We start from the raw sequence: 27,711 nt of genomic DNA, 5'->3' as shown, positions 1-27,711 counted from the left end.
GACCACCACACATGTCCACGGACAGAATCTGTCTGCTTATGCTCCGATCAAATTCAGCAGACTACATGCTTCTACAATACTTCGGTGTGGTTGTAGCAGGCATAAAGTTTAGTTTACCATATTATCAAGTGCGCCGGGCGGGAACATATCAAAGGAAACACCTTCAGTAGGCCAGAACGCCCGCCATGGTGCAGAGTGATCTGCTAAATTCCCAAATAGACGAAATGAGGCTGGCACTGGCAAGAAAATCAGGATGTGCCAGTGTTTACGCTCAAGCGCATCTGCGCCATTTATGAATAAGTATTCTAGTAAGTCAGCTAAAGAAAATACCTGCTTGGGAGAGTTCATGTTTTCTTGTAGCTGTCAGTCAGTAATCCAGATGAATCCATAAATGACTATGAATTTACAGTTAATGAATGATTGGTCAACCTTTCCCATCAGTTCACCACATATGTACGCATGATGGTCGAGTCATGTTCTGAACATCGTCCAACCCCGCTGACTCATTGTGAAATGTATTAAGAAGCGGCAGCTCTGCCTTAGATTATAACATTTCACAATGCGCATGAAACGACAAACCTCTTTTATTGTCCTCAGGAAGTTACACATAAACACATTAATAGAAGCAGACAAAAATCACAATGTTAATTAATTGCACAAGAAAATCCCACAGGACAGCCACCACCAGACAGTTCACAAAGAGGCAACATCATATTGATATGGTGTCAGTTGCAATTTATGCCACATACTTGCACAACATTGATGAGAATTTTATGTTCATTCTCACTTGAATGTATTATTTTTTTAGTTTGCAATTATATCTTGACGTAGTAACGATTGTGGTTTATCTCAAGGCTTCAACAGATATCAAATATCTGTGAACAGCTCACATAAACATAACATCATCTTTAAGTGCGGGCTATTTTGTCAAGCGCATACAAGTTTAGGTTGACACAATAAGAAAAGAGAAAGGTTTCTGTTTGCCACGCAGCAACAAAAGTGTGCTCATGGATCCTGCAGAAGGTATTTGTTAGTAGTCCAAATAAAGCTAATTTCATTAGATGTCAAGTACTTAATTTGAGCAAAAGGTGACTTCCTCCACATTGTCACTAAGCAGACCATCTCAAAACTCCACAACCTTCAACTACTTGTGCTCTCTGCTCATTTTCAATTAGATTTTTTCCCCCCTAATTGTACTGACGTTGAAACGGACAAAAACAAGTAATTATTAATATGATGGTTCCGCGAAATGTTGGCTTGAGCCACAGAGAAAATAAAGATAGATGGGGAGTCTATACAGAAGAACTGGAGTGTGGATTCTGTTTTCATTTGGCCGCTGGAGCCACAGTGACTGGCTCGGTCTGGACCCCGGCATCTGTCGAGTGACGTTTCTGGCCCTAAAGACAAGAATATTAGAAAATGGATCAGACTTTTCTTGATGTTTGTAGTGTTTCCTTAAAAAGTGACATCGCCAACTATCGGCTAAGCATGAATGAAATCTATATTACAATGTTTTTGTTAGTTGCAGGTTTTTGCGAATGGGGATCATTTTGACAATGTTGTCATTTACACACTGGCACAGTGTGGATTGCCCGCACACAATGAGTCAAATGTTCACTAATTCACTAACCCACGAAACCTTGGGTCTCTTGCACACATCTGAAATTTAGCCTGGGAGAAAACAAATCTGCTATAGTGTGTATCACTGAAACCATCTACATGCATACAGAATGCAAACGTCAGTCTGAGAATGAAAATAAAACAAAATTGCCATCTGCTATCTCTAAATACTTACTTAATTGAGGAGGGGGGGGGGTGGGGGGGTAGGTGTATGGAGTAAAAAAGACACCAAATGCACTCTGAAATTCAGACACTGTATTAATGAAGTATCACAACTAGGAACACACTATTAATTTTAATTCTTCACATTTTGCAAAATATCCAAAAGAGGATAAAATAGATTTCCCCTCAGAGATGACTGAAATTGATTGAGAAAAACAGATTACAACCTGGTATAATGTGACGACCATGAACAAAGGTGAATTTGCAGGTTTAAATTTGGGTCATCTAGCTCAGCTTTGATATTTGCTTTTGATCCAGCATTCACATATATGTAATTCAAATCTGATATCCGATGGTCTCAGATTACATTTGACGTGCAGTCCAAACTGTACAGGTTTCTTTTATTATTTATTTCTGTTTTACAATGACAGTCAGTCTAACTAAATTCCCAAATGAACATTGTAATAATACAATATATATCAAAATAAATGCAAACTACTGTCTAATAAAATCCTCATGTTCATGTAAACTGGCAAGTTGCACACAAACAAATCTACTCTGGCAAAAACAACTTCGTCCATGGCCACACAAAAGTTGATTTATTTGGTGAGGTGCTGCTGCCATCTCGTGGAGAAAATGCAACAGCATATTGCAACGTGTTTGGTACGGCCTTTGAAATGAGCTCCTCAGAGAGCTGTAACTATTTTAACAATTTTATTTTAATTTATTGTTATTATTATTACCAGATGTTTCAAGAAGAGCTGGATGGAGTTCCTCTTCTCTGACTTCCGGGCCGCATTGGCGGCACTGTCGCTACCTTTGAGTGCAACTGAGGCCGCTTTGTCGTCTACGACCACCTCGCATGACTTCGCTACCGCTTTGGGCTCCTCTTTGGTCTTCGCCGGAGGAGGTGTGTCTGCTGCTTTAACAGGAGCAGGGCTCGTCTTCTTGGTATCACCGGCCTGAAAGCAGTGAGTGAAGAATACCGTGAGAAAAGTGCGTAGTAAGTTAGCTTGTTCGGTACTACAACTAATCCGTCAACATGATTTCGTTGTGCTTGTTGTGGCTCCTCTTACAATGTATGATCAGACTCAAAAAGTTCCCTAAGACACTGTTTCCCAACCAACCAAAAGTGGATACATGTACACGTTTACCTTAAGTCATCAAGTTGAAGAGCATTTCATTGTGATGTCTGTCACTAATAATAGATACATGAGCAAAGACGCCTGATTTGGAGTAAATAAAAACAAAACAAAAAAATCAAAACAAAACAAAAACAAAAAAACGTAAGGGCAGACGATCATGAACGTTCACCCTGTTGATTTCTTTCAACTTGCAAATCCCTTGTATTGTTATCACCAAAGTCAGCCAGCCAAGGCACGGAATCAGTGATTGTGACGTGAAACGGAAGGATAGCCAATATGGACGTGACTTGAAACTCCTGACAATGCAGAACTTCACAAATGATGTGAGGAGTGCTTGAATAGTGTGTATCACAAATTGTTCATCTCAATAAAAATAGCAAGCACTTTGCATAAATGACATATGACAGGTGAGTCCAAGGCGTGCCCCATTTCACATTCAGTTCTGACAGTCTGCAACTTCATCAGGATAAGTAACATAACAAACAGTAGGTTCTTACTTTAGGCTTGAAGAAGGAGAAGAATGATGACTTTGATGGGTGTTTCTTCTCTTCTTGAATCGGCTGTGGGGCTTCGACCTTGGCAGTGGCCTCCAGAGTCCCAGCTTTCGAATGATCCACCTTCTTTTGTGAAAGACAAAGAATAATCATAAACATCACCAGCTACTTTTTATGAGGATGATGACAAGGACATCTAAGAGTGAAAGATGATTGTGAGAGGAAAGGTTTCAGACCAGAACCAAATCTCAGCAAGAATAGAAAAAAAGCACGCACTGGTTCGTCTCTACTGAACATGGTCTTGATAACACTTTGAGTAGCATTGTGTCAAATTCATGCATTGTTCATAAAGAAATGAAAGACAGTGTCATCCCATAATTTTAACAAAAAAATGAAACTAATTCCCGGACCTTCAAATCGATCTGCATCAAACTGGATGCAATTTGCCTTGGCTCGTGCCTCACGACTCCACAAAGTGTTATGCTAACCAGTAAAACAAACCAGTAAACAAGCTGTTGAAGTAATAACCAGAGTTGACACCTGCAAGTTGAAAAGGAGGTAAAGATAGATAAAAGGGCATGATTATTAACTGAGACGAGATGGAGAAAAGAACCAACTCCCAGCAAGAATTTAAATGTCCAAATTTAATTAAGTATAACATAATTAAGCATAATATAGCATACATAACATTACCTCATTTTCTACCTCTGGCTGTGGTGTCTGTAACGTCATCTGTGGAAAGGGATATGTTTTTTATTTCCCCACTAATTATGCAACTAACTAACTAACTAACTAACTAACTAACTAACTAACTAACTAACTAACTAACTAACTAACTAACTAACTAACTAACTAACTAACTAACGTGCAGTTTTGGAATAGCTAGCAAGGTTTGTATGTCATTTTAATTTAAACCGTCCGACCCCACTGTATCTCTGACCAAATCGACACACCTCACTAACATGCACGGTAAACAAACTGATTTTAGCCAGGGGCAGCTACATTACTTAGGATGATGTACCGGAATTAATTTCTCAAAAATACCATACATTTAAGTATGAACAGAAAAATAAAGAAATAATCTAAAAATCAAAAGTGAGTAATTATTCACAAGTACACACAAAATGACCCTAAAAAATGCCACATTATTGTGTAGCCATTTAGTGGAACCTCTGGGTTGTGAGAGAACACATTGTGACTATGGAAATACTGTGAGTGGACACTAATCAGGGCAGCTAATGCTGAAGCTCTGCAATGCTGTTGTCTTTTCCTAAATAATGTTTCCATGATAATTATTATTTATACACAATGGCGATTTGAGCTTGCGGTTTATAGTTTTGTGCAACTTAAGAAGTTTCTCCTTCCAAAAAACATATGAATGACTTCTGGTTTCAGAATTTCATGTGTACTGAACGTCATGTCTTCTGCTGCCAAAGAAAGAAGACTTTTGTTTACATATTTTCTGCAACTTTACCTTCTGCTCTACAACCGTCTGTGTTGCATCTTCGGGTGTCTGCTGAGGTTCTTCAGCCTCATTAGCAAATACAAATGAAAACATTTTTTTTTAAATACAAATGAAGGAGGAGTACTTCTCGTCAATGACAGTGAATATATTTATTTACTTTCAGTGAATTACCTTAACCTCTACAGCTGCTTGTGGCACATCCACTGGAGTTTCCTGCAGGGTAAATTAAGTTTTTGTTTTGTTTGTCTTGTTTTTTTTTTTCCAATGAATGTTCAGTCATGCGAAGCAGTTGAAAAGTTTCAAATAGATTCGGACGCTTCCTTAGTGCAGCTGGACAAGTTTACCTGTGTTTCTACAATTGGATATACTTCAGCTTCTACCGCTTGCGGTTGCGTCTCCTTGTTAGTCTGCAGCATATTGAAACACGTCTTATTGAGAGTTAAGCATCATCATTACTCATGGCAAACCTCATCATTCTGCCATCTCTGCAAGCAATGCATACTTTGCCTTTGTGACATGTAATGAAACATGAAGAAATCAATACCAAAAGAACAGAACAGAAATAACATAATCATCGATTGAACATTGGTTACTTCTCACAATATCACATGATAACGACTTCTCTTTCAGCCAAAGATAAAAAGAAAATCAAAGTGTATCATTAAAGATACATTTTCTTGAAATGAATCCACATACACATTTAGAGATGTATTCCACCTAACATACAGAGGATTTCAAAAGTCTACACACCCCTGTTCACATGCCATGCTTTTGTGATCCAAAAACTGAGTCTGAGATAAAATATACGTGAAGCGTTGCCCACTTCCAAGTAAAATTCACCATCATAGTTCAAAAGATGCTCGCGGGGTATGCCGAGCATCTGACTTTCAGCATGTCCTGAATAGTGTGCTTAAATGCTAAGTGGATCTCTTTCTAATCTTGGGTCCTAGTGGCATACGTCAACAAGCGGATGCCTCTACCTCAAACTCACCAACAATTTAGTAACTTACGACAGATATATTGCACATGTGGTGTTGTGTTTATTTACCTTTGAACGAAAGAATGTGCTCAAAACATCTTTGGTTGACTTTGCTTTGGGGGTTTCTGCGCTCTTTGCCACAGATTTTGGTTTTTCTTTGGAGGTAGTGGGTTTAGCGGATTTGCCACTTAGCTCCACTTTGACTTCCAGTTTTGGAAGCTCTGGAGGAGGAGGTGGTGGGATCAACATTCCCTTGGAGGCTGCGGAAGGATCAGACACTTGTGCAACCTTGGGAGAGAGACACCAAGTTAGAATGCTAGCCTGCAAACATGGGGAAAATATGTTCTCTCTACGCCGATCTCCTGAATATAAGGCAGACGTACCGTCATACTATCATGCTGCAATACAGTGGCCTTTGCAAAGTAATACACAGTATGACAAATGAGTTTTTTTACTGGAGGTCGGCCGACTCACAAACACAGAAAGTAACCAAATGGCTTTAGAAGGAAACAGACAATGTGCTCACAGTGGTGGCTGGCGCTGGCTGTTTCTCCCTCTGCCGCTGTTTGGCAACAAAAGAGGCAGCATTTTAGAGTAGATCGGCGAAAAATGCCAGTAGTCATAAAAACATCCCATTTAGGAGCAATTAAAAAGAAGGCTTGTCTGACTAAACCAAAGTCTGAACGAGTCGCTGAATTGGATAAACTGTGTCAGTCAGTACAATCTTACTATGAAAAGTGATTATTCCCTTTTTAAAACTGAGAACCAATGAAATGTCATACATGTTTATTTTGGCATTGGTAATAGTTTGGCAGTACTTGAATTAAATGTCATTTATTGTGGTGGTAACATTTTCTCTTTCTTTACTTTTGATTCCGTGTCATTTTAATTTGATCACAATTATTGGAAGCTGATTATTTTGTGGTGTAATTTGTAATCTCCAAAAAGTCACTGTCTGATGACAACTGCATCTATCCTCATTTATAGCAAAATATTTGGGAAAAGACAACAGTATAACTCTCGTTTTGGATCACTTAAGTCCCGGAAACGATCTTTTCACGGCCATCGTTGTAAGACTGGACTACATTTGTATATATTATGTTCAATATTTTGAAATGTCGAAGAAGACTTGTTTAGAATGTCAATGTTTGTACAAGGAGATATTTGTAAAGACAAGAATGGCTTCTTATGGCAAATGGATTCTGAAGTAGCCATCCAAGTTCCTCTCAACTCAAAACACATCTTAGCGTCAACACATTGCTTTGATGTTGAACATTGATATCAGCATAATTCATAGTTTAAGGGCTAATTGAGGCCTCAGATATTGACCTGCATTCACCAATCAGACTGTGATCAGTGGAACTAAAGAATCTTTACTGTCTCGTTAAGCATTGGCTCAAAACATTCAATACTCCCGGTTGCCTGCCCTTGGTTCATTAAAACAAAGTTATGGTGGCATAGAGAGTTGTTGCCCGTCTCCAATATCATCCATGTGTAGAGGAGGTGCGGTCTAAAGAGTGCATTTATAGGACAGTTCTGCCAAATAAAATATATTTCCAAGTTTTGATTGGTTGATATGGCCTGGAAAATAAGGAGGGAGAGGGGCAGGCGTGGACAAGCCCTTTTGTCAAACTTTGTATGTAAACACAATCCTTATTGTCCGGTGACATTTAAAATTTTTTATCAATTTACTACAAAATAGAATGAGCTGTCAAAGAACATGGCTCGCCTGGTCTGTATATCTTCAAATCGTTTATTTGTATATGCGCCCACTCCAAGCTGTGTTGTGTCTTTTCTGATGTGGAGTTGCACTGGTGAGGCAAGGCGACATTTGGAAAAAAAATTCTGCTTGGAAGCACATACCACAAGGTAAAAGTTTTTGATACAATTGATAAATTGCTGCTTTTGCAGTGGATGAATGGGGACTATGTCTTTGGCAATGTCCGGCACGATTGACTTCTTGATTTCCTTTCTCTGGCCTCACAAGTAACAATTGTGGTTGGACAAGATTTTAGCAACCCTGACGAGTTCCTCTCTGTTTGCACCCATGTTATTAGTATCGCAGTGCAAGTCAGTAAAGACATGTTTGAACTACAGATGCTGTTATTAAAAAACAACAACAACAACAAAAAACAATAATGAGCAATGAACTCAAACTAATCGATGAATCCCCTGTCCCTCTATAAACATTCAAAAAGGCAAAACGGTGAGGAAGCAGACTGCACATCCTGAGACATTAGGTAAAGACATTTCTGGCATCGTGCAAATCCTTGCATCTCCAAAAGCATCTTTTTCTTTTTTTTTTTTTTTTTAGGAAACCCAAGAAAACAGCATGTTTGTTCAGCCAAAACATTGTACTGTCAAAGAGAACAAGCCATTTTCAACACTGAAGACCGGTTGATCAATTTGAAAAAAAATAACAGACCCACTTGATCTCGTTGGTGAGACTACAGTTTCATCAACAACCAATTGGACGATGTCCTTTAGGATTAATTGTGGTCGTCTACTGTGTGACCATTTTCTTTTACTTTCATTGTGTCATGGTCACCTGATCCTTTGGGACTTCGGGAATTTCCTTTTTGGATGTCTTAGTGGGGGTCATCTGCCGAGGAATGGAAGGGACAGTCACCGTTAAATTCTGCCATGAAAACAAAAACACAAAATAGAATAATAGGATGCCCAAACATTACATTATTAAAGATTGCAGCCCTATTACAACTGCTAAGGTTGAGAATAAGGTACATGAGGAAGTCGGCCGTTATTGAAAGTAAGAATAAGCCTTTCGAATAAAATAAGTGTTCACTACTATCCAAGGCCGTGTGTACACACTGCATTGCTGTCAGAGTGGCGGCCTTTGTGCTCTGGAGATGGCGTAGGCCTGCCCTCGCTCTATCTTTACCAATGTGAACTTCCAGCCACACAGGCCTCCCTTGTGAGCTCACACGATGGCTCCAACAATGGGCCGCCACATTCCACCGCATGTTCCAAGCCTTGATTAGCATGGCACGAGGGAACTGTAACTCTTTAAAATGCCACACGTTCCCAACGACGGCATGATGAAGAGGAAACACAATGGCCGCCCCTTGTGCGGCAGGGCATAATTTGTTACAGATAGTTTTGCTGGTACTGACAAGGAAGGTCATTATGATTTATAAATAACATGAGCAGCATCTTTTAAAAAAATAATTATGTGGTTGAACTAAGTAATGAAGTGCAAATTGAACTCTTTTTATGAAAGCATTCAATTACTTTGGCCTGGTGATTGAAAAGAAACAACCAAAATATCACAAGCTTACCAAATGATCCAAGTGTTAATGTTTACATTTCAAATTTGTTACTCACTAAATTTTTGAAGAAGTTCATAACTGGATTCTCTTCTGGGTTAGTCTCCTCTTCTGCAGGTGGATAGTTAGCGTCGTCAATTTGTTCTGGAGTCCCACTCTCTGGTTCCGTTAGTGCCTCTGGCTTTTGGTTAGCTGTCTCCTAAGCACCATCACACAGAGTTAGCCTTTTGAGGGTAATGCAGTATCACAGCAGTGCAGCAGCATCTTAATCACAGCATTGAGATGGGAGCACAATTCCAACCATGCCTCTGCCTACTCTGCACATTGTAAACAATAACCCTTTTATGAAGGCGCATCTCCCACACCCCCCTCACTCATTGATATTCAAGTCTGTTGGATGGTCATGTCTCAAGAATCGTTAGAAAATCCAAATACCTTGCTGTGTCCCAATGATGAGGGTCTTTGAAGTAGTTACCCTTGATTTTAATTTATTAATGTATTTATATTATATTTTAGTTCAGTACCATAAAGTAACAAATATTTATGAAATATATATCCTATGCTGAATATCGGTTGCTTATTGCCACGGTAAAATGTTAAACATACATACGAAGAGATGTAGGATTCTGGTGACCTCCACCAAGCAAATTCCTGGCTAGCTTTGAGGCTAATGTTAGGCAAAAGCAATGACGTTTTAGTTAACACAAGCCAAGTCAAGCAGTCATTCTGGGTCACTGAGTGAAACAGTGTCTTTATTTCTGCTTATCTTTGCACACATTTAGGTTGTCAGAGATATTTGAATTGGGTAGGGATCAGTTTTTTTGTTTTTTTTAAACGACAGCCACTTTTGTCAATGTGTTGATTGTTTTCCACTGCCTTTTTACCCTCCTCTCAGCACATCGAAGGAAATTGGAAATTTTATATCAGTTAATATTAGCGTAGTTATGGTAATGCAGAAGAAAGGTGTAAAAAAACAAAACTGGAACCCCCCCCCCCACCCAAAAATAAACAAAGAAACAAAACAAAAAAAAAGAAAACATGAACTAACAAACAAATTTCACTTTTGTACCACGCCCTATATAGAGAGACAATCATTCGCCCGAGATGTAGTTTTACTTTGAGTGGAATACCAGGAGCTAAAGTTACTGCACGGTGAACCAAAATCGTCTTTTTTCTATGTTGCAGATTTTACTGAATATTATAAACTAAATAAAAAAGGCAGGAAGATTTTCAGACAAACAGCTTTGATCAGTTTTCTCTCTGTCTCTCTCTCTGTCTCTCTCCCTCTCTCTCTTGCTCTCACCCCATCAGCTAGCGCTCATCTGCCACGCTGTGGTGGGGCCTGCGTAACCCTCTGCCACTCATCTGTAGCAGTCACGTCTACTCCAATGTTGGTTTCTTTCCAGGTTCATTCATAGCATTGACATGAACGTCTGTGTGCCTCTTAAGGCTCGACTAACAGACCTATCCTTAACTGGGCTCCTTGGTGATGGGCTCCAGGCTTCTTTGCCGTATCCATTGCGTTCATTTAGCGTCCCATCGGGGAATTCTCTGCATCTCACCATGGTGGATGCCCTTCCGTCTGTGTGGTTGACTGCCACATAAACACCTGCTCCCGCATTTTACATTTATCGCCCTCTTACTGTTTAACATTATCAGTGCCTTTGAGAGTCTTTAAAGTGCAATGTAAGTTTGATGCATTATGAGTATTATGATGATTAAACAAGTGAAATAACCACAGTTATAATAAATCTGATGTGTTTGTCAAAACTAAAGAGAACTGACGGTATTGCATTAATCTGGCATTTGTTTGTGAGCAATTTGGGAATCCCAATGACCCAAGTGTACTTTTTCCATTTTTATTGTGGTGTTTTGACCATGAGAGGAAGCAGACCACAGAGACCACTTTCAATTGCGGGAAGAAATCCGCACAGAAAGACCATGGGCGAGATTCAAACTTGAGATACACCACTGTAATTCACATGAAGAAATATCCAGCTAAGAGTCATCAAGCCTGCAAAGCTAAATTTTTTATTTTATTGTCAACATTACGACATTGCCAGGTGAATTATATATGTAAAAATACAGGTGCCTTGACATCATTAAAATGCAGTTACATTCCCGTCCGTGTAATGTGCATCCACCCATCCATCCATTTTCAAAACTGCTTGTCCTGAACAGTGTTACTGGGGGTGCTGGAGCCTATCTCAGCTGACTTTGGGCGGAAGGCAGACTACACCCTGAGCTGATCGCCAGTCATTCGCAGAGCACTGTAATGTACATTTAAAAGCACAAGATAACAACAAATGTAAAGAGGCAAGCAAAATTGATGTTGTACAGTATTTCACTGCTACTCTTCAAATGAAGCTACTTGGATGACAACTTTGATGTTGTAACCCGATGAAGATATGTCAAAACCTTCAAGTCTGTAGGGTGATTCTTCAACAACAGATGTACATGAAGACTCCAGCCTCTCAAGTAAAGCTTCCATGTGTTGCTGGTGTTCCAATTTTTGGTTCGACCACCGTTCCGTAGGCCTAATTTCTGTTATGTCTACACTTGATTCAGCCTCTGAGTTCATCTCTGGTGCTTCATCCTCTGAGGCCCCAAGGCAAGATTCAGCTTCAACAGCATCTGGTGAAATAATTTCCCCAACGATGGTCTTGATAACAGTCTTAAAGCATGTCGAAGATGCTACACAAGCATCATGTTTGTCTATTTTTTTATCTGCTTCCTCTATGAATCCACTTGTCTTGAGGATTGTGGGTTGATGCTCAGGAAGACAGGTGGCTTCCTGTGAGGGATCACCAGAAGAGAGAGGAGCTTCCATATGAAACAAGGACAGAGACTCTTGAACATCAGGTTTACGAGTTTCCTCAGTTTCGACAACACTGTTCTGTTCTACTTGTTCCTCATGGACTGAGCTACATGAATCCAGATCCTCTTCTGTTAATGGTTCTAGTTGTAAATCACATCTTTCTCCATGTCTTATTTGACAAATGTCAAGGCTCTCAAACATCCCTTCAACAAAATTCATGATTACGGTCACCCCTTGATCATTGGGAGGGCTGTCATTTTCCTCCTGGGGTACATCCGAGATTCCAGGGTTTTCTGAAGATGTTTCCTCAAAATGTCTCTCTTCTTTAGAAGAGATGATCATCTCCTCTACAGTTGAGTCGGCGTTTTCAAGGATTTTAGTGAGTGTTCCAAAACATTTGTCTTCTGACGAAGAACCTTCAGGTGTTATTTGTGCTTCACATGTCATTGTTTCATGAACATTCCACAGGGCCACTCCATTTTCATTAAAGTCCTCAAAGTCATTCTCATTCCGAGCATCCTTTGCAATTGGCTTGCAGATTGGAGGTGTTTGATCGACCGATAGTGGGCATTTGGCTTCTGCCACAACTTCTAAAGGTGCCTCATCAGATGATTGGTGGATATGTGTGTTTTCTCTTTTAATGACAATGTCAGTGTCCATCTGTGTAGATTCCTCAGCATAATTTGGAGCAGGGGTAACATTTTCAACCTTAGTTGTCCCAGAAATTTCAGTGGGTGTTTGAGAACCGAAACCAGCTTCCGCAAATGTGTTGGTGACATTACGGTCAGAAGAAAATTCTATGACAAATGTATCTTCATTAATGCTCTCAAGTTCTACTTCAGTTTCCTTCTGTGTAAATTCCTCAAGGTGTATGTCGTCTTGAGTCGGGATGATGGTCTCCTGCACAGCTTGTTTTGGGACAGCAGGGATTTTGATGAGTAGTTCTGAGCGGTATGCCACAGCCTCTGTGACTTCACGTTGAGACGATGATCCTTGAATGGGTACGTCTTCATCCAGACTTCCTAAGTCTGTCTTGGTTTCCTTCTGTGTAGATTCTCCAGAGGTGAGCTTGTTGTTAGTGCCGATAATGGTCTCCACAAAGGTTGACTCTGAATCAGGAGGTACTGTTTCTTGGTGTGCAGAGGAGGACACAAATCTAACTGCAGGGTTGGCTTGTAGTTCCAATTGGCTTTCACTGGCTAGTCCCAGAGTCGTGGCAATTCCGAATTCAGTGTTCTGAGATGGAGGAGAAACTATTGCCTCTTTTATCTCCTTTTCTGTCCTGTTTCCATCTGCAGGAATATCAGATTCTGTATTTGTCACAGGTGTCACGTCAATGTCTTTATTTGTGCAAACTTCTGTGTCCCATAAACATTGATCAAAGTGATATTCAGGAACTTCATCAATGGTTGATAGTTCTTTGTGCCAAGCAGTGCAACCTTCTGAAGAGTCCTCAAGCACAACATAACCGTGAGCGATATTGATACCTTTTTCACAGACTGGCTCTGTTCTCTCCGAAATTAAGTGTTCTTCCTCCTCTGAGATTGTTTCTATCATTGTGATTAGCGGTTCAACATTGACTGATGGTATGTCATTTCTTTCCTTGTTATCATGGATGATGACCTCGGCCTCAGCAGCCTCACTCAGAAGTCTTTCGTCTGTTGAGCCTCCCTTGCCTTCCTGAAGCCGAGACACGTTGACCTCTTCAGGTATTTCAGTGGTGGATTCTACTGGCTTACATTGTACTGAGATTTCCGGATCAATTTCATGAGAGTCATTTAGGCTCCCTTTTTCAGGATTTTGGATTTCACATTCGCCAATCCCCTCCACCCTCTCAGCCCTGAACACATCCTCATAAATGACATTGACAATGGTTTCCTTAACAGTGATCCCTGCTGCCTGGTTGTCGGACGATTCTTCTTGCATGCTCTCTTCAAACACCTCCTCTGCAATTACAATATCAGATTCACTTGATTCTTTGGTTCGATCTGTTCTTTCCATCTCTTCCACCGGGACCTTGGTGGGCGGTGCTCTCTTTGCATCATTTCCTGTTTGTGTTGAAATATTTGCTTCAATTACTCTGTCCGTCTGAGTGGACGATTCGGCTTCTTCTTTGGGGGCAGATGTGGTGTCTGCATCTTCTCTGCTTGAACTGGATTCCTTTATCATGAAAATGAAGATTGACATTTAGATTTACACTTTGGTGTTTGACTCTGGGATAGACAATAACCATGTGTGTGAGCAGGATGTAGCCTGTATATTGCCGCATACACTTAGTTTTTCTTCTTTCTTATTTCCACCCACAATCTTGCTGCTGTAGATTGTAAATTTCCCCAGTGTGGGACAAATAAAGGATATCTTATCTTATCTTATACATTGCAAGTTCAAAAGAGAAGGTGCTATAGACTAATATAAAATGTCTGTACCCTGCTTGAAAAAAGAAAACAATAACAGCATTGGCCAGCATGATGTTATTGTGTTTTCGTGCTGGTTTTACCAGCAGCAAAACAAAACAGCCAAGATTCAAACAACCAAACCTTCAGTCACTGGGCAGGTTGCTCAGTGACCGAAGGTTCGGAATGGTCTATGGCTGTTTATTTTATTTATTTATTCTTTTGCAGGGTAGTTGATGTCGGAGGGAGATTATTGAAGACGTACTAGAGCTGATGCACTTTTTCTCTATCCATCCTTCCATTTTCCATCCATTTGTTCTCATTAGATCAAGGGTGAATTGAGCCTGTACCAGGATAGCAGTACACCTTGGTCGTCAGTAAATCACAACTCAACTCAACTCTATTTATAGAGCACTTTCAAACAGCCATCGCTGCATACAAAGTGCTGTACATGGAGCAATTTAACATATACAATAAACAGTAAAACAAGGTACATTTACACAAATATACACATGGGGATATTTAGAGGCATGTTTCTGTAATGTAAGAGCGCATTTTAAAAAAACAGCTTTGAAAACCATGAAATTGCGTTGTCCGAGAACACTGTTTCAGTTGCAAATCGATAAACCGTTCAGACCTACAGAGTATCCACAGAAAATCCCACCCACAAAGTAAAATGCAAACCTACAGAGGAAGGCTCAGAGCTTAGATTAAAACTCCAAATCTCACAACTGTAAAGAAAGACACTTGTCGCTTTTTCTACATGCTATATTAAGATTTATCAATTCTAAGGATAATCAAATCAGAGCTATTTTTGTCACAAATCTTACCCGTATTCCCCCTCTCTCATGCAAGCGACTATAAATCTGAAATGCAGCACTTAAGCATTAGCACACGCACAATTGAAAACTCATTTTGGGCTGCTATTTCTGTCTATTGTTTTGCTGAAAAGAAGTTACAGTGTAGTTCATGATGAAAACTCAACCGGTAAAATGTTGGTGGTAGTACTTACCATTTATGTAAATTTAAGACAACAATGTGGCAGCACGGTTGACCGACTTATTAGCACGTCCGTCTCAAAGTACATTTTGGGCTCTGGCCTTCCTGTGTTGAGTTTGCATGGTCTCTCCAGGCCTGCGTGGGTTTTCTCTGGGTACTCCGGTTTACTCCCACATTCCAAAAACATGCATGGTAAGTTAATTGGACCCTCTAAATTGTCCCGAGGTGTGATTGTTACTATGAATGTTTTTTATGTCTCTGTATGCCCTGCGATTGGCTGGTAACAAATTCAGGGTGTACCCCGCCTACTGCCCAAAGACAGCTGGGTAGCCTCCAGCCTGCCCACGACCTTGTGAAGATAAGCGGATCAGAAAATGGATGGATGGACAAGACAACAATGATTGTCCACAGAATTGCTTTTTAAATGTCCTTTGCTAGGATACTAATTAAAGAGTGTCTTATTTAAACACAAAATAATTCACTAACTTATTACAACCCTTGCCTAAACTCACAAGAAACCTGACTACACAACCTGACCAAAAACCTGAGCCCAAACCTTTCCCTCAAAACTGTTTTCTCATTCCAGTTAAAAACAAACCCGAAACCCTGGCCGTAACCCTGCCTCCAAAATTATCCCAACAGAATACAGTACAACCGTTTCCATAAATCTGGCCCCCTACCCTAACCCTAACGTGGAAAATACTCACCAGCTGTGTGTCAGTGCCAGGAAGACTTGCATCTCTCACAATATTCTGATGGGTCTCTTCTTCCACGACACTCTCAGCCTCAACCGGTTCCTCTCGTTCTGCTTTCTTTTTGAATATTTTGTCAAAAAGTTGCACTCTTTCTTCATGTTTCTCAGCCTCTTCTGTCTCAGGGGTGGCGGACAGCTTTTCGGGTATGACTTCAACTTGCTGACTGTCCGATTGGATCACCACATAGTCAGATTCTGTGGCGGAATTTAATGCTGCAGCCTTGCCATTTTGTTGGTTTGGGTTCAAAGTTTTGACTAAAAAGAAACAAAAAGTCAAATGAAACCATCCAAAACACAGATCAACAGCTGTGATGCAACCATCTATCCTCTTACTCTTACGGTCTAGTTTGTTCGGATCACAGGCAGCTGTTACTTAAATCTGACCGATTGCATGCACTGTGGCTGGCTGCGATGTGATCAACTGAGATTCTGGCACAACTTTCAACGGGTGTAAAAGTAGTTTTGCACAGAATTTAGTTTTGTATTGCTTTTTAAATAACCTCAGTAATATGGCATGCCTCTGTCTTATGACTGAATAATTCTTGTTTCTGGCATTTTTAAAAAGTGGAACAGATCAGTGATTAATTTCTCTTTGACACACCTGACGTTGTGTTTTTGTAAACATTCAAGATGATTTCTTTCATTAACCTAACAGAGCTTTTGGTCAACAACAAAGACCATATAGCACTGGGATGAATTTACCTAAGGTTTGCCCTTACGAAAACAGTGACGATCTTGATTTCTCTCACAAACAGATGTAGGTGCTCATCTACTAACCGGGCGTACCCAGGATATGTGTCTGCCTCACAGACAATATTGACACACGGTTCATTTTGCACCTTTTGCGAGGAGTACAGGTATATACAAATAGCCTAGCTCACCCAACGTGATTTATCAAACCTCTAAGGAACTGCAGTGGCTGATTTTTTTTGTGAGAGTAGTGCCAGCATTGCGTTGGCAAAATTAGAGGCTGCAGGGAGAACTGTTTTGCTTGCATAAACATTTTTGGAATGCCAGACACAAAAATAGTGTCATATCATCTATTGAGCAATGGAATACTGAAGCTTTTGCATGAGATCGAGTCACAAGAAGGAGTCATGCTATGTCAAACTCCTTTCAACTCTGCATTTCCTTCCACCTGAGTCTGCTGATTTCAGCACACTGTGACCACCGGTGCCGGTCTTTTCTATATGCATCATTAATACAGAATTGGCAGCTACATTAAAGTCACACGCACACTGAGCGACTCAAAAATAACAAATCGTGGTTTTAAATTAGTTGCTGGCTTCCACCAAATTATCAGTGATCGTTTTCCTTTTTGTAACTGAGTAACAGTGTGTCTGCTTGGCTCTGTTACAAACACCTCCAATTGCATTACTTCAAATTTAATTTTGCGTTTGCTCAGTTCTACCCAAACACAGTCCTTTTTGAATCATGGCATTCTTCACTACTTTTATATCTGTTGCCAATAACTGATCATACAATTTAACACCATCTATTTAGGAGTTCAGTAAAACATCACTGTCTTATCAACAACTTGACCACCAATAGCGCATGCAATATTTTAAGGGTGAATGCACAATTTATCATTTGCTTTTTGGGGAATTTTTGTAAATCAAGCCCATTGTGTTTTTGTTATTCACTAAATGTTATGGATTAATAAACTGGTCTGATTTTACTTCAAAGCAGAACTGTCACAGCATCTTTTTTTTTGCAGATTATTACAGCAATTATCGCATAACAACTACAGTACTGTATCTATCCTTTGGAAGGATCAATGTGGATAATTCTCCATGAAGTAAACATGGGCTGGTCAACCCAAGAACACGAGATTAGCTAGATCACCACTGTGTCAACATCATCTCATCAGATGATTCTCTCTGCAGGGAAAGTAACTGCACCATGACAGGTTAAATAGTCTATTTTACAGACTACGCCTATAGTTCACAATAGAGGGTACAAGAAACAGTCACTGTTTACCCAGCATTTAAAAGTCCAAAGGACCTATTCATTCTGGACTTTGAAGGCTGATTTGTTTACTACTGAAAGACAGATCATGTGTTTTGAGGTTTGGAAAAGAACGGGGAAAAAAGACAAATCTGATTATGTGCAATCTAATAACTCAGCAACTACAGTTTTCAACGTTATAAATTACAAATGCAATTGAATAGCTAAAGCTAAACACCATTGACAAACAAAGCAGGGGTTTGGCATTTACGATTGTTTAAAAATGACATGAGTGCAACTCAGCAGACTACACCTTCTTCATTGTTTTTAATATTAACCGCCAGATCTTATTTTTATACTTAATGATATTACATTTAATATGGATATAACCTGTATTACAGTTTGACCCAGGAATAAATTTTCAATTTGTTTTAATCCTCTTGGAAAAAAGAGTGATACGGACCTCTGAGGTGCAACTGCAATCTTAATATCAAAAACTCACCATCAATGTCCAATCCGTTGGTTGTGATGTTTGCTGCCAGGCCATTCAATCCCCCATTTTTATCACACTGACTGGTCTGTGAACAAAAAGTATGGAAACAGTGAAAAGATTTTTAAAAAATGGCAACACAACAATTTTCTCAAAGTGAAATACCAAGAAAGATACATTCCCTGGGAAGTGCTCCAATACATGACGATGTGTAATATGCCAAGAAATAAAGTGATTATTTTTCATCCAATATCTGTCATGCTTATCTTTACTTTTAAATAGTTTACAAGTTGAATTGTTACATTCCTGCCATGTTACCTTGCTTGGACCTTTGTTCTTGGAATGCTCATTCCCCATACTTAAGACCAAAAGATGCAGGTTGACTGTAGCCAAGGGAAATAGTAGATAAGTAACTGTAATATTTGCTCATATGTAACATGAATCAACTGTCTTACCAAAGCTGCCCTTCAGGTCAAAGTAAATGAGATCCACCTCTGGAAGACAACAAGTAGAGTGACGCCTTGTCAAAAGGGGTGGACTCGCCGCTCTGGCCCAACTGTGTTTATGACTATTGTTGACAGGCCATTATATATCTTGTAAATGGGTGGGCCTATTTTCAAGTAATCAATCAGCTTGCCTCTCTGAGAAAGGCCCAAAGGACGAGCACATGATTAGTTCAAGCTGATTTCTGTGTGAGCCTTCTTCAGTCTCCAGTCATGAAACCAATAGGATGTGTATTGAGAATGTTTATATGGGATGCCACATCACCAAACGTGATCAGCGCATCTCCTCCATATTATTATTACATTCACCAAGTGTAAAAGAGAGGTCGGTGATTTAAATATTGGAGGACATTTTGGGTTGCAAGGAACAGGGTTACAAATAATTGCTCAGGTAAACATTTTTGCTCAAGAGTACATGCTAAGTGGGTTAGCTACTTTGCTAACTGGTCAAGAATAAACCTGAGCTAAGTTTTAAAAATAATCAAAACTTTTATTTTAAGGAGTATTTTTTTCTGATAATATGCGTAAAACGAAGTGGAGTAACACACACCATTATGGTTGAAAACATTATACAAAAATGAAACATAATGTCGATCAGGGAAAGGGAACACAAAGAACGGCACACTTCCAAACCAAAAAGAAAGACATTTTAGGCGATATTTTGATGCTAAAATGCTTAATAAATGATCCATTCCTCAATGACAAATGCTTTGAGGCAAACCAAAAATAACCACAGCCTTTGACTTTTTGTTTTTAACATTTGCCAATCAAAGATGGCAAACAGCAAACTAGCATTAAGTACAAGAACTTGTCTTGTGTACATTTTCACAAAATTCAACTCACTCAAAACTTTAAATACTATCAGACCATATGTTTCTCCTGCATATAAGTCATAATCCACAAATTATTAGGATGGCTCGCTCTCCTGTGTGACACTGCAGTACCTGTAAAGTTTGTCCCCTTTGCATCGAAGGTCTGCCAGCCAACCGTCACAAGAGTTGCTTATAAGCCCCCATACGCATTTGTAACCACACACACACACACACACACACACGCACATGCGCACACACAAATATAGCCATTCTTCTTGCTTTAGTGAACATTTGGTACAGTTTTATTGTTTACAGCCTGTGAAAAAATAATAAGGTGATCTGCAATTTTTGTGGGCGGCCCAGTGGTCGAGGGGTTAGCATGTCGACCTCACAGTGCAGAGGTACCGTGTTCGATCCCTTCCTGTGTGGAGTTTGCATGTTCTCCCCATGCCTGCTTGGGTTTTCTCCGGGTACTCCGGTTTCCTCCACATTCCAAAAACATGCATCGGAGGCTGATTGAACACACAAAATTGCGCGGATGGTTCAGGGTGTTCCCCGCCTACTGCCCGAAGACGGGTGGGATAGGCTCCAACACCCCCCGCGACCCTTGTGAGGATAAAGCAATTCAGAAAATGGATGGATGGGTGCTATTTTCATTTGGTTTTATGAACAGTTCAGCATTTGACTCTTTTTTTTTTAATTTAACATTCCAGTTTCATTTAATCAAAACTGACATGTGGCTTAAAATATCTAATGTGACGTTCTTCCATTTCAAAGCAAAGATGTTTGTGGATTGTCAAGTGCAAGTAATGGCTCTTTTTGATCAGAGCTCATCAAAACAGACAGAGAGCTCTATGATGAGATCATCTGCCACATTGTCCTGTTAAAGACTGCACAATGCTTTCCTGGAGCGCGCGGGGACATCAATACTGTACATCAATAGTGCAAACCTTTCAGCCATCAAAGACGTCAGCTCCTCAACTGAGTTCCTCCTTTTATCAGTCTTTGTTTTTTTTAGCGGTGAAAATTGTGAACATGTTGTGATTGAGGGGGCAAAAGTTCTTCAACGTTTGTTTTGATTGTCTCAGAAGCAAACATCCACATTCGTCATTTACAGTGGATGAAAAACAAACATGTTTTTCTTTCTTTTCTTATGAACCCAAAATGCGCTGTATTGATGGTAGCTGTTGGAATGCTTGAGCACAATGCACCAATTGTGGCATGTGGTGTGCACATGAAGGTGGGAGTTGGATTGCCCCCGTCTGGATTGTGTGCTCTTGGTATAAGAATTTACGGCAAACCACGCATACCAATTAGCATGTCACTAACACCGTGTTTTTTGCTTTTTCTTTGGATTCTTTTTTTTAATGACTCCACAAAAATGTACTAGTGATGAAAAATAGTGATGATATTGTAACCATAGAAGCAAAACTTGCTATGAAACATGGACATGTCTCCTTGCTCGTTGCAGTTTAAGCGATAAAATTAATTAAATCAATTGCACACACAAATTGATTTTATTAAGCAGGCGTTTATATAAAGAGCAAGCCTCTCAGGCTTTCATTGTAGCTAGTTTTACTTCATTTTAATTTTATGCTACAGTGGGATATTTCCCCGGGAGGGGGTGGCGAGGGGGTGTAACTTAACTTCCATACTAAGAATGCTGTTGGACTGACGCAGCCAAGCGTCATGGAAATGAATGGGCTTGACATTCGGGGTTCGACTGTATCTTCCCTTGATCACATGTGCATATTCGAGACAGGATTAATGCTGCTCTTGCTTGACAAATGTCCGGTAAATATTTGAGCTTGGGTGCAGTCCTTGTTTGCTGGAAGAATATTGACAGTGCACTCATTTAGTAACACCTGTCAGCACCATGTATGAACAGTGTCACATTTAAATTTCACAAAAATATAAACAATTAAAAAAAACATTAAAGCACACCTTAAACAAAGCACATTAGTTACTGGAAAGTTGTTCATCTTTGTATTCAAATCGTGGAGTCTCTGTGAGTGTCCACCTATCATGCGCGAAACTCCATCCATCCCTTCTCCGTCCCGCTTTAACTCACTCAGGTCATGAGTGTGATGGAGCCTTTCTCAGCTCACTTTGGGTGAGAGGCAGGGTACATACTGAACTGGTTCCCAGCTAGTTGCAGAACACAGTGAAATAAACAACCATTCACATCTACGGACAAGTTTAGAGTCCTCAATTAACCAGCAAAAAGGCATGATTTTGTTGGATGAAACCCGATAAAACTCATCGAGGTGGAAGGAAAACAAGAAGGCCGGAGCCCGGATTTGAACCAACAACCTCTAAACTGGGAGGTTCATCAGTTAGCTATCGTGCTGCCATTTGGGAAGTTAAACAACCAAATAAATCTTTCGTTGTCTTCCCACCTGACTAGAAAAAAAAGGATTGTCATCCGAAATAAAGCTTGGCTTGCCATTAGCTCAGACGTTGTTTATGAGGCAGGATGCGGAGATGATTCCAAGATCGTGATCAAGACAGTATGCTGCATAAATTCGTCCGTAATTATTGATGCTTGAGGTTTGATGGGATCATGCCATAGAAATGTTATTAAGGCAACTTAATTTTTTTTAGGAAAATGCTCTATATGTCTCCTTTTAAATTCATGCCATGAAAAACATCTCACAGGGTTGTTACTGTTACAGCCTACGTCTGTGTTAGTATAAATAATAATGGTAATGATACAAATATATAGTAATAATAAAAAACAAAAATAAAAAATCTGTGGTCCACCGAGGCACGTGAGGGCGCTGTTTGCTCGACTCTGACGCTCGTTTTCACACAGTATCGACGAGGAAATGAAGATGGCTGCAACCATAAAGGCAACTGGCGTAAGTTGATTTTAAATTATTATTCTTTGTCTTAAACATTTGCTACATTTGTTTTACGGATGTGTATTTTGTGTATGAAACTGTCGGTGGTACAAGAGCGAGCTTCTGTTGTTTTTAAATCGCGGTCATCCGTTCATGTCAATCGAAGCAGCATGTGCTAACCTACAGCTAGCTACTTACCTCTCCAGACATATCTGCGACATTATTCAGCGGTTTGATCTTTTTATAAAGCCTCATTACTATTCATTACTCTGGTGGTAGAGGTATGGCTCAAACTAACTGTCTGTGAAAAAAATTAACAGGATGACAACGAAGTACGTCGTTAAGATTCACATTGTATAGCAGTCTTCAGTCTGACTTCGTTTTGTCTTCGGGTTGATTCTCATCTAGGTACCTGTAATTTTCTGGATCTTTCAGAAAATATGGTAATACCATGCCCATGTCGTTAAAATTCACGACTGACAACAACTCGATGGAAAGGCCTCGCAAAAACATGCCCATCGAATAAAATGCGATGCTGTGTTTTTTTCTGGGGTTTTGACGTGCTGTGTTGTAGACCCCTTAATATATCTTTACACATAATTAAACTAGTTAAGTCCTCCAAAAAGGTGTTTTCTAATCTACGAATCCAAGTTTATTTAGCCGATTTAATAATACGGTCTGTCTTCTCTCTCACTGCAGGGTGTCGAAGATGTCAATGTCACTTTCGAGGACCAGCAGAAGATCAACAAGTTTGCCAGGAGCACGAATCGAATGACAGAGTTAAAAAAAGAAATTGAGTCAAAGAAGGTAAGCAGCCTGAAAATCAGCATGATGCTTTTGTTTATAGCCGTCGTATTTTTGCAAGGTTTTGTCCACTGTCAGCTTGTAAGGTTTACAGTCGTACACATGTAGACCACCTCACATTTTCCATCCCTGATGATCAAAATCAGCAAAGGCATATATATAGTTATATCATTTCATGTATATTCTTGAAGTCCGGAGACCCCTGTGTCACGTGTAGCCCACTCCAGTTAAATGCAACATGCTTCAAGAATGCTAGTCAAAAGTCATGTAGGTATATTTGGAGTTTGAAAATAAAAAAATAAGATCCTCCAAGAATTCATATATAGACAGTACCTAAAGTCTTGTGCGACTTTAGCGGTATAGTTTCTCTGAAAATTCAATTGAATTTCAAATTGTATGACCTCATAAGTAAATTAGAGGCTCCACCGTATTTCTGTTACATGAACAATTTAATGTATTGAAAATATTTTTCCCCTAAACCGTCAAGTAGCACACATTATGCTGTTGTTCCATGCTGTTGTGGTTGACAGCAGCACATTGTGATCGTATGGTGACTTCCTCTGTGATTCGTACTACTGATGTTCTCTCCTGCCTTGCAGAAGTCACTGCAGAACTTGCAGGATGCCAGCGACGACCTAATGATGTTTGACGACGACTCGTTGTTGATCCCTTACCAGATCGGTGACGTCTTCATTAGTCACACGCAGGAAGAAACGCAAGAGATGCTGGAGGATGCCAAGGTAGGTTCACCGCACAGCTACGATCAACAGACAATTAATGCTTAGCCATTTAATGGAGCACATCAAGAAAAAGAAGATTTTGCTATGATTGACGTTTAGTTTTTGTTTTTAAACAAAACATCCGGTTTCACGAAAAGTAATCATGAAACACCGGAATAACTGATTGTGACGATGAAATTTTCACACCAGTCTTGCTGGGATTGCATTTATTATAACGGAGAATAACCAAATATGAACAGCAAATTGATATGTGTCTATAGAAAAAATGTATACACAGCCCCACACAATACTTGAAAACTGGAAATGAATGTATGCATTTACATTATCGCATGCGACATCAGTCTAAACAGACAGGCGGTAGCAGGAATAACAACAGTCATGTCCGACGATGGGGAGGAAATTAAGCAGTGGAACTGTGTAATAAAAACGAATAGTCATGTGGCTTTTTCTTGGAACGGGCGTTTAAACCCCACCGTTGGTAATTCTAAGTGTCTTGATTATGTGAGCAGGAAGCGTTGAAGCAGGAGGTCAAAGGACTTGACGAGAGGGTGTCGGCCATCCAGCAGCTGTTGTCGGATCTGAAAGTGCAGCTCTACGCTAAGTTCGGTAACAACATCAACTTGGAGGCGGATGAAAGCTGAGCTGGGACTTTTTCTGCAAACCCAGTATGGACTTTGACAGAACATTTGACACACAAGCAGGAGGTCTAGTTGGACCCGCCCTGCGATGTTACCACCAAGAACCACAAGGACAACGATAAACAATGGGAAGAAAGCAGTGAATTAATAAATGCCTTTCAAGTGTATTATTCAGTCTCTCTTTTTTGGGGGTGGGGGGGCTTTGTGGTATATTTCTCCTTTACCACAAATCAAATTTGTGGTAAACAATTTAACTTGAATGGTTTCGTAGTCCAAATCTTGGCTCACATCTTCCCGTGTGGATTTTGCCATTTCTCCTCATGCTTGTGAGTGTTTACTTTGGGTACTATGGCTTCCTTCCACATTCCAAAAACATGCATCTTGCAATCATTTCAGAGTCATAGGTGAGAATGTGAAGTGTTATCTAAATGCGCTTTGCGACAGACTGGTGACTAGTCCAGGATTTACCTCACGTCTTGCGCAAGTTGGCTGGGTTTGGCCCCAGTTCACTCTTGATCCTAATGAGGATGAGTGTTGTATAAAACGGATGGTCATGCACAGTGGTGAGGGTTGTTTGTGTGTAGTAAGAAGGACAAACCAAATTACAAGTATAGCACAGGATATGCATAAATTGAGCAATCACGTCATTGAAGCAGACGTCATTAGTAGTTGTGGATCTAACATTTAAAAGGAAAATTCTTGTGCCCTTATGTACGATAACTGGAGTGCACAGAAATTGATTATAAACAGAAGCAAATTGTAATTTTTTTCAAAAGCAACCTGAGGTTGATCATCTTTTCGAAACCGATCGGTCATTAATATACCGATAACTATGCTAGCATGGTATTGGCTGTGTGTGGCCTTGAATTAAACGAATTTCACAGCTTTGTCTTGCCGGTACTAGTTGGGCTATTTTAGTGCCATTCTCTTGAAAGTAACTGTACTTACCAAAACTCACCACAGTGGGTCGCTGTCTTTCCAGCAGTGAAACCAAACAGGTGCCGGTGGTCAGCGAGAAGTAATGTCACGAGGTTTCGCTGCATCAAGACACGTGATCAATGAACCTTGAAGAAAGAAAAAGTCAACTGCGAGACGAGAGTGGAGGTCTTGGTCTACGTGGTCTTCATCTACTTCTGGTCTCCAATCTTGGCTCATCTACGTGATCTCTTCTGTAGTCCGACAGTGAAGAAACAATTTTGTTTGCCCTTTGCTTCTGCACGATCGTCCAAATGTCAGGAGAGTCAAACAAATCCGTGGAGGCAACTGCTGTTCATTCTTCATTCTGCACTGAGCCTTTTATTCGTAAAAAGTCAGCAGCCGTGGCATCACTTCTCGAAGCAGTACATGTGTAGCATTAACACCAAAGTCTGATTGTGCCCACTCCTGAGCCTGACATTTTTGTGATTGTTCATTTTGGAATGTTTGATCTATAAAATGGTCAAATAAATGCTCTGCACTTCGAGATACGTCGATTAAATGTAGTGGGCTACTAAATGTACTCGAAAGTGAAAACTTTACTCAGGGTTAAGTAGAAATTGAACTGACAACTTGTATTCAAAGTATAATACTTAAAGTCAAATGTCTTTTTTATATTTTTGTTTTCATGTATTTTTGTTTTGCTTGTGAATGAGACTTTAATCAAAGATAGTTGCTGATTCTGTTGCGGCACACTCGCTGGACTTGTGTGCGGGCAGCGTGGGATCGGTTTCCACTCAGTGACGGTGTGCATGCGGGTGCGTGCGAATTATTTGTCTCTGTATGTGCCCTACGACTGACTGGCGACCAGTTCATCAGGGTGTAGTCTATGCCCGAAGCCAGCTGGCAAAGGCGCGAGCAACTCCCAGCGACCCTGTTCAGGTGTTGAAATTGGATGGATGGATACTTTAATCTAGGCAACCCTGGAGGGTGTTGGGTAATCTGCCTCACTGTTATAAGGTGGAGGTTTGAATGCAGTGGATGTCCTTGCTCACATGTGTGTACTCTAGCCAAGTATTCAGGCATCACCCTACATTCCAAAAACGTGCAATTTTGGTTTGTTGAAGACTTTCAATGAGGGAGAACGTGTGTATGATTGCTTTTGAATATATGCCCTGCAAGTGACTGTTGATTAGTTCATGGTGTCCTCTGCCTTTCACAGCTGAGATCAGGTCAAGGCTCACTCGTGACTCCAATGAGCATAAACAATATTGGCAATGGATGAATGGATTCATGGAAGGACTTTAATCAAGTTCCCTTAGTCAGGACATAAATGTTGATGAGAATAAATGTGAGCTCCTTTTCAAAGCTCTTAACCGTCACAGTGCAAAATAAAGATTAACTGCGAAGGTAGTTAAGTCAAAAAATTTCCATGGCACGCTTTGTCATGCTGGGGCACTCCTCTTATCAGTTCATCATTATCGGCGTCTTACAAAATAAAACTAAACCGGACGAGGAGAAATAATCCAGAGGGGACAAAAAAACAAAAACAAATCCACACGGTGTTTATTCGCTCCACTTTCCATTTATTTGTGATAACAGCTATTTTCCGCAATAGAAAGAAACAGAACAGAGCATTCTATAATGAGGTGATGGCACACAGAAATGGAACTAAACGCAATCGCTTCAACAGTCGTTGATATTGCAGGCCAGCAGGGGAGATGATGGCGAGGGGGGTCTGGCAACATTATCACAAGCCCGCCCTTATTGCACTGTGCCCTCATAGGCCCGATTACAAAGCGCTCTATCAGGATTTGAATGATAGGGTATAAAGACTATGAGGATTTGAGGCATTGGAGCACGAGGACAGGAAGACATGCGAGCTTCGGCGTGATTTCAAAGTGTG

General features: G+C 40.2%; 3 protein-coding genes and 2 long non-coding RNA genes across 7 annotated transcripts; 2 read left to right on the top strand and 3 right to left on the bottom strand.

The window, feature by feature from the left end:
- Positions 1-568: 568 nt before the first annotated feature.
- On the bottom strand, positions 569-9,434 carry bcas1 (brain enriched myelin associated protein 1). 3 transcript variants are annotated; one of them, XM_052059550.1, is made up of 7 exons: positions 9,208-9,434; positions 8,414-8,503; positions 6,392-6,427; positions 5,935-6,153; positions 3,425-3,547; positions 2,526-2,744; positions 569-1,397 (listed from the first exon to the last, which is right to left on the bottom strand). In XM_052059550.1, the coding sequence occupies exons 1-7, from the start codon at positions 9,226-9,228 to the stop codon at positions 1,326-1,328; spliced, it is 780 nt and encodes a 259-aa protein (XP_051915510.1). In that variant the 5' UTR covers positions 9,229-9,434; the 3' UTR covers positions 569-1,325. The 3 variants fall into 3 exon arrangements, with proteins under 3 accessions (XP_051915510.1, XP_051915511.1, XP_051915512.1); XM_052059551.1 differs by having other exon boundaries at positions 8,414-8,467; XM_052059552.1 differs by lacking the exons at positions 5,935-6,153; positions 6,392-6,427; positions 8,414-8,503; positions 9,208-9,434 and adding exons at positions 4,115-4,153; positions 4,896-4,952; positions 5,058-5,099; positions 5,231-5,558.
- A 1,560-nt stretch (positions 9,435-10,994) lies between these two features.
- Positions 10,995-19,124, bottom strand: LOC127596655 (uncharacterized). The gene is made up of 5 exons (XM_052059413.1): positions 19,006-19,124; positions 18,869-18,933; positions 18,563-18,638; positions 16,067-16,368; positions 10,995-14,127 (listed from the first exon to the last, which is right to left on the bottom strand). Exons 2-5 carry the CDS (start codon positions 18,905-18,907, stop codon positions 11,500-11,502), a joined length of 3,045 nt encoding a protein of 1,014 aa, XP_051915373.1. The 5' UTR covers positions 18,908-18,933; positions 19,006-19,124; the 3' UTR covers positions 10,995-11,499.
- On the top strand, positions 14,135-15,562 carry LOC127596765 (uncharacterized). The gene is made up of 2 exons (XR_007961555.1): positions 14,135-14,903; positions 15,104-15,562. It is a non-coding gene; the product is annotated as an uncharacterized LOC127596765 (long non-coding RNA).
- A 3,493-nt stretch (positions 19,125-22,617) lies between the features above and the next one.
- pfdn4 (prefoldin subunit 4) lies at positions 22,618-25,057 on the top strand. Its single transcript, XM_052059588.1, has 4 exons — positions 22,618-22,726; positions 23,408-23,515; positions 24,112-24,252; positions 24,762-25,057. Exons 1-4 carry the CDS (start codon positions 22,694-22,696, stop codon positions 24,891-24,893), a joined length of 414 nt encoding a protein of 137 aa, XP_051915548.1. The 5' UTR covers positions 22,618-22,693; the 3' UTR covers positions 24,894-25,057.
- A 64-nt stretch (positions 25,058-25,121) lies between these two features.
- LOC127596755 (uncharacterized) lies at positions 25,122-26,408 on the bottom strand. The gene is made up of 2 exons (XR_007961539.1): positions 25,849-26,408; positions 25,122-25,408 (listed from the first exon to the last, which is right to left on the bottom strand). It is a non-coding gene; the product is annotated as an uncharacterized LOC127596755 (long non-coding RNA).
- Positions 26,409-27,711: the final 1,303 nt, after the last annotated feature.

The sequence above is a fragment of the Hippocampus zosterae genome, chromosome 2, assembly GCF_025434085.1.
Source record: "Hippocampus zosterae strain Florida chromosome 2, ASM2543408v3, whole genome shotgun sequence".
Taxonomy (NCBI): domain Eukaryota; kingdom Metazoa; phylum Chordata; class Actinopteri; order Syngnathiformes; family Syngnathidae; genus Hippocampus; species Hippocampus zosterae.
This window is presented reverse-complemented; position numbering and strand designations above follow the sequence as displayed.

Bases quoted from the DNA above. Each gene is read 5' to 3' on its own strand.
- pfdn4 (XM_052059588.1), top strand. From the start codon at position 22,694: ATGAAGATGGCTGCAACCATAAAGGCAACTGGC. The intron at 22,727-23,407 runs GTAAGTTGATTT...CTCTCACTGCAG, and splicing joins CAACCATAAAGGCAACTGGC to GGTGTCGAAGATGTCAATGT. The intron at 23,516-24,111 runs GTAAGCAGCCTG...CCTGCCTTGCAG, and splicing joins AAGAAATTGAGTCAAAGAAG to AAGTCACTGCAGAACTTGCA.
- bcas1 (XM_052059550.1), bottom strand. From the start codon at position 9,228: ATGAACTTCTTCAAAAATTTA. The intron at 3,548-5,934 runs GTAAATAAACAC...CTTTCACAAAAG, and splicing joins GCACATTCTTTCGTTCAAAG to AAGGTGGATCATTCGAAAGC. The intron at 2,745-3,424 runs GTAAGAACCTAC...CACTGCTTTCAG, and splicing joins TCTCCTTCTTCAAGCCTAAA to GCCGGTGATACCAAGAAGAC.
- LOC127596655 (XM_052059413.1), bottom strand. From the start codon at position 18,907: ATGGGGAATGAGCATTCCAAGAACAAAGGTCCAAGCAAG. The intron at 18,639-18,868 runs GTAACATGGCAG...TTTTGTTCACAG, and splicing joins AGAACAAAGGTCCAAGCAAG to ACCAGTCAGTGTGATAAAAA. The intron at 16,369-18,562 runs GTGAGTTTTTGA...GTTTCTTTTTAG, and splicing joins CAACGGATTGGACATTGATG to TCAAAACTTTGAACCCAAAC.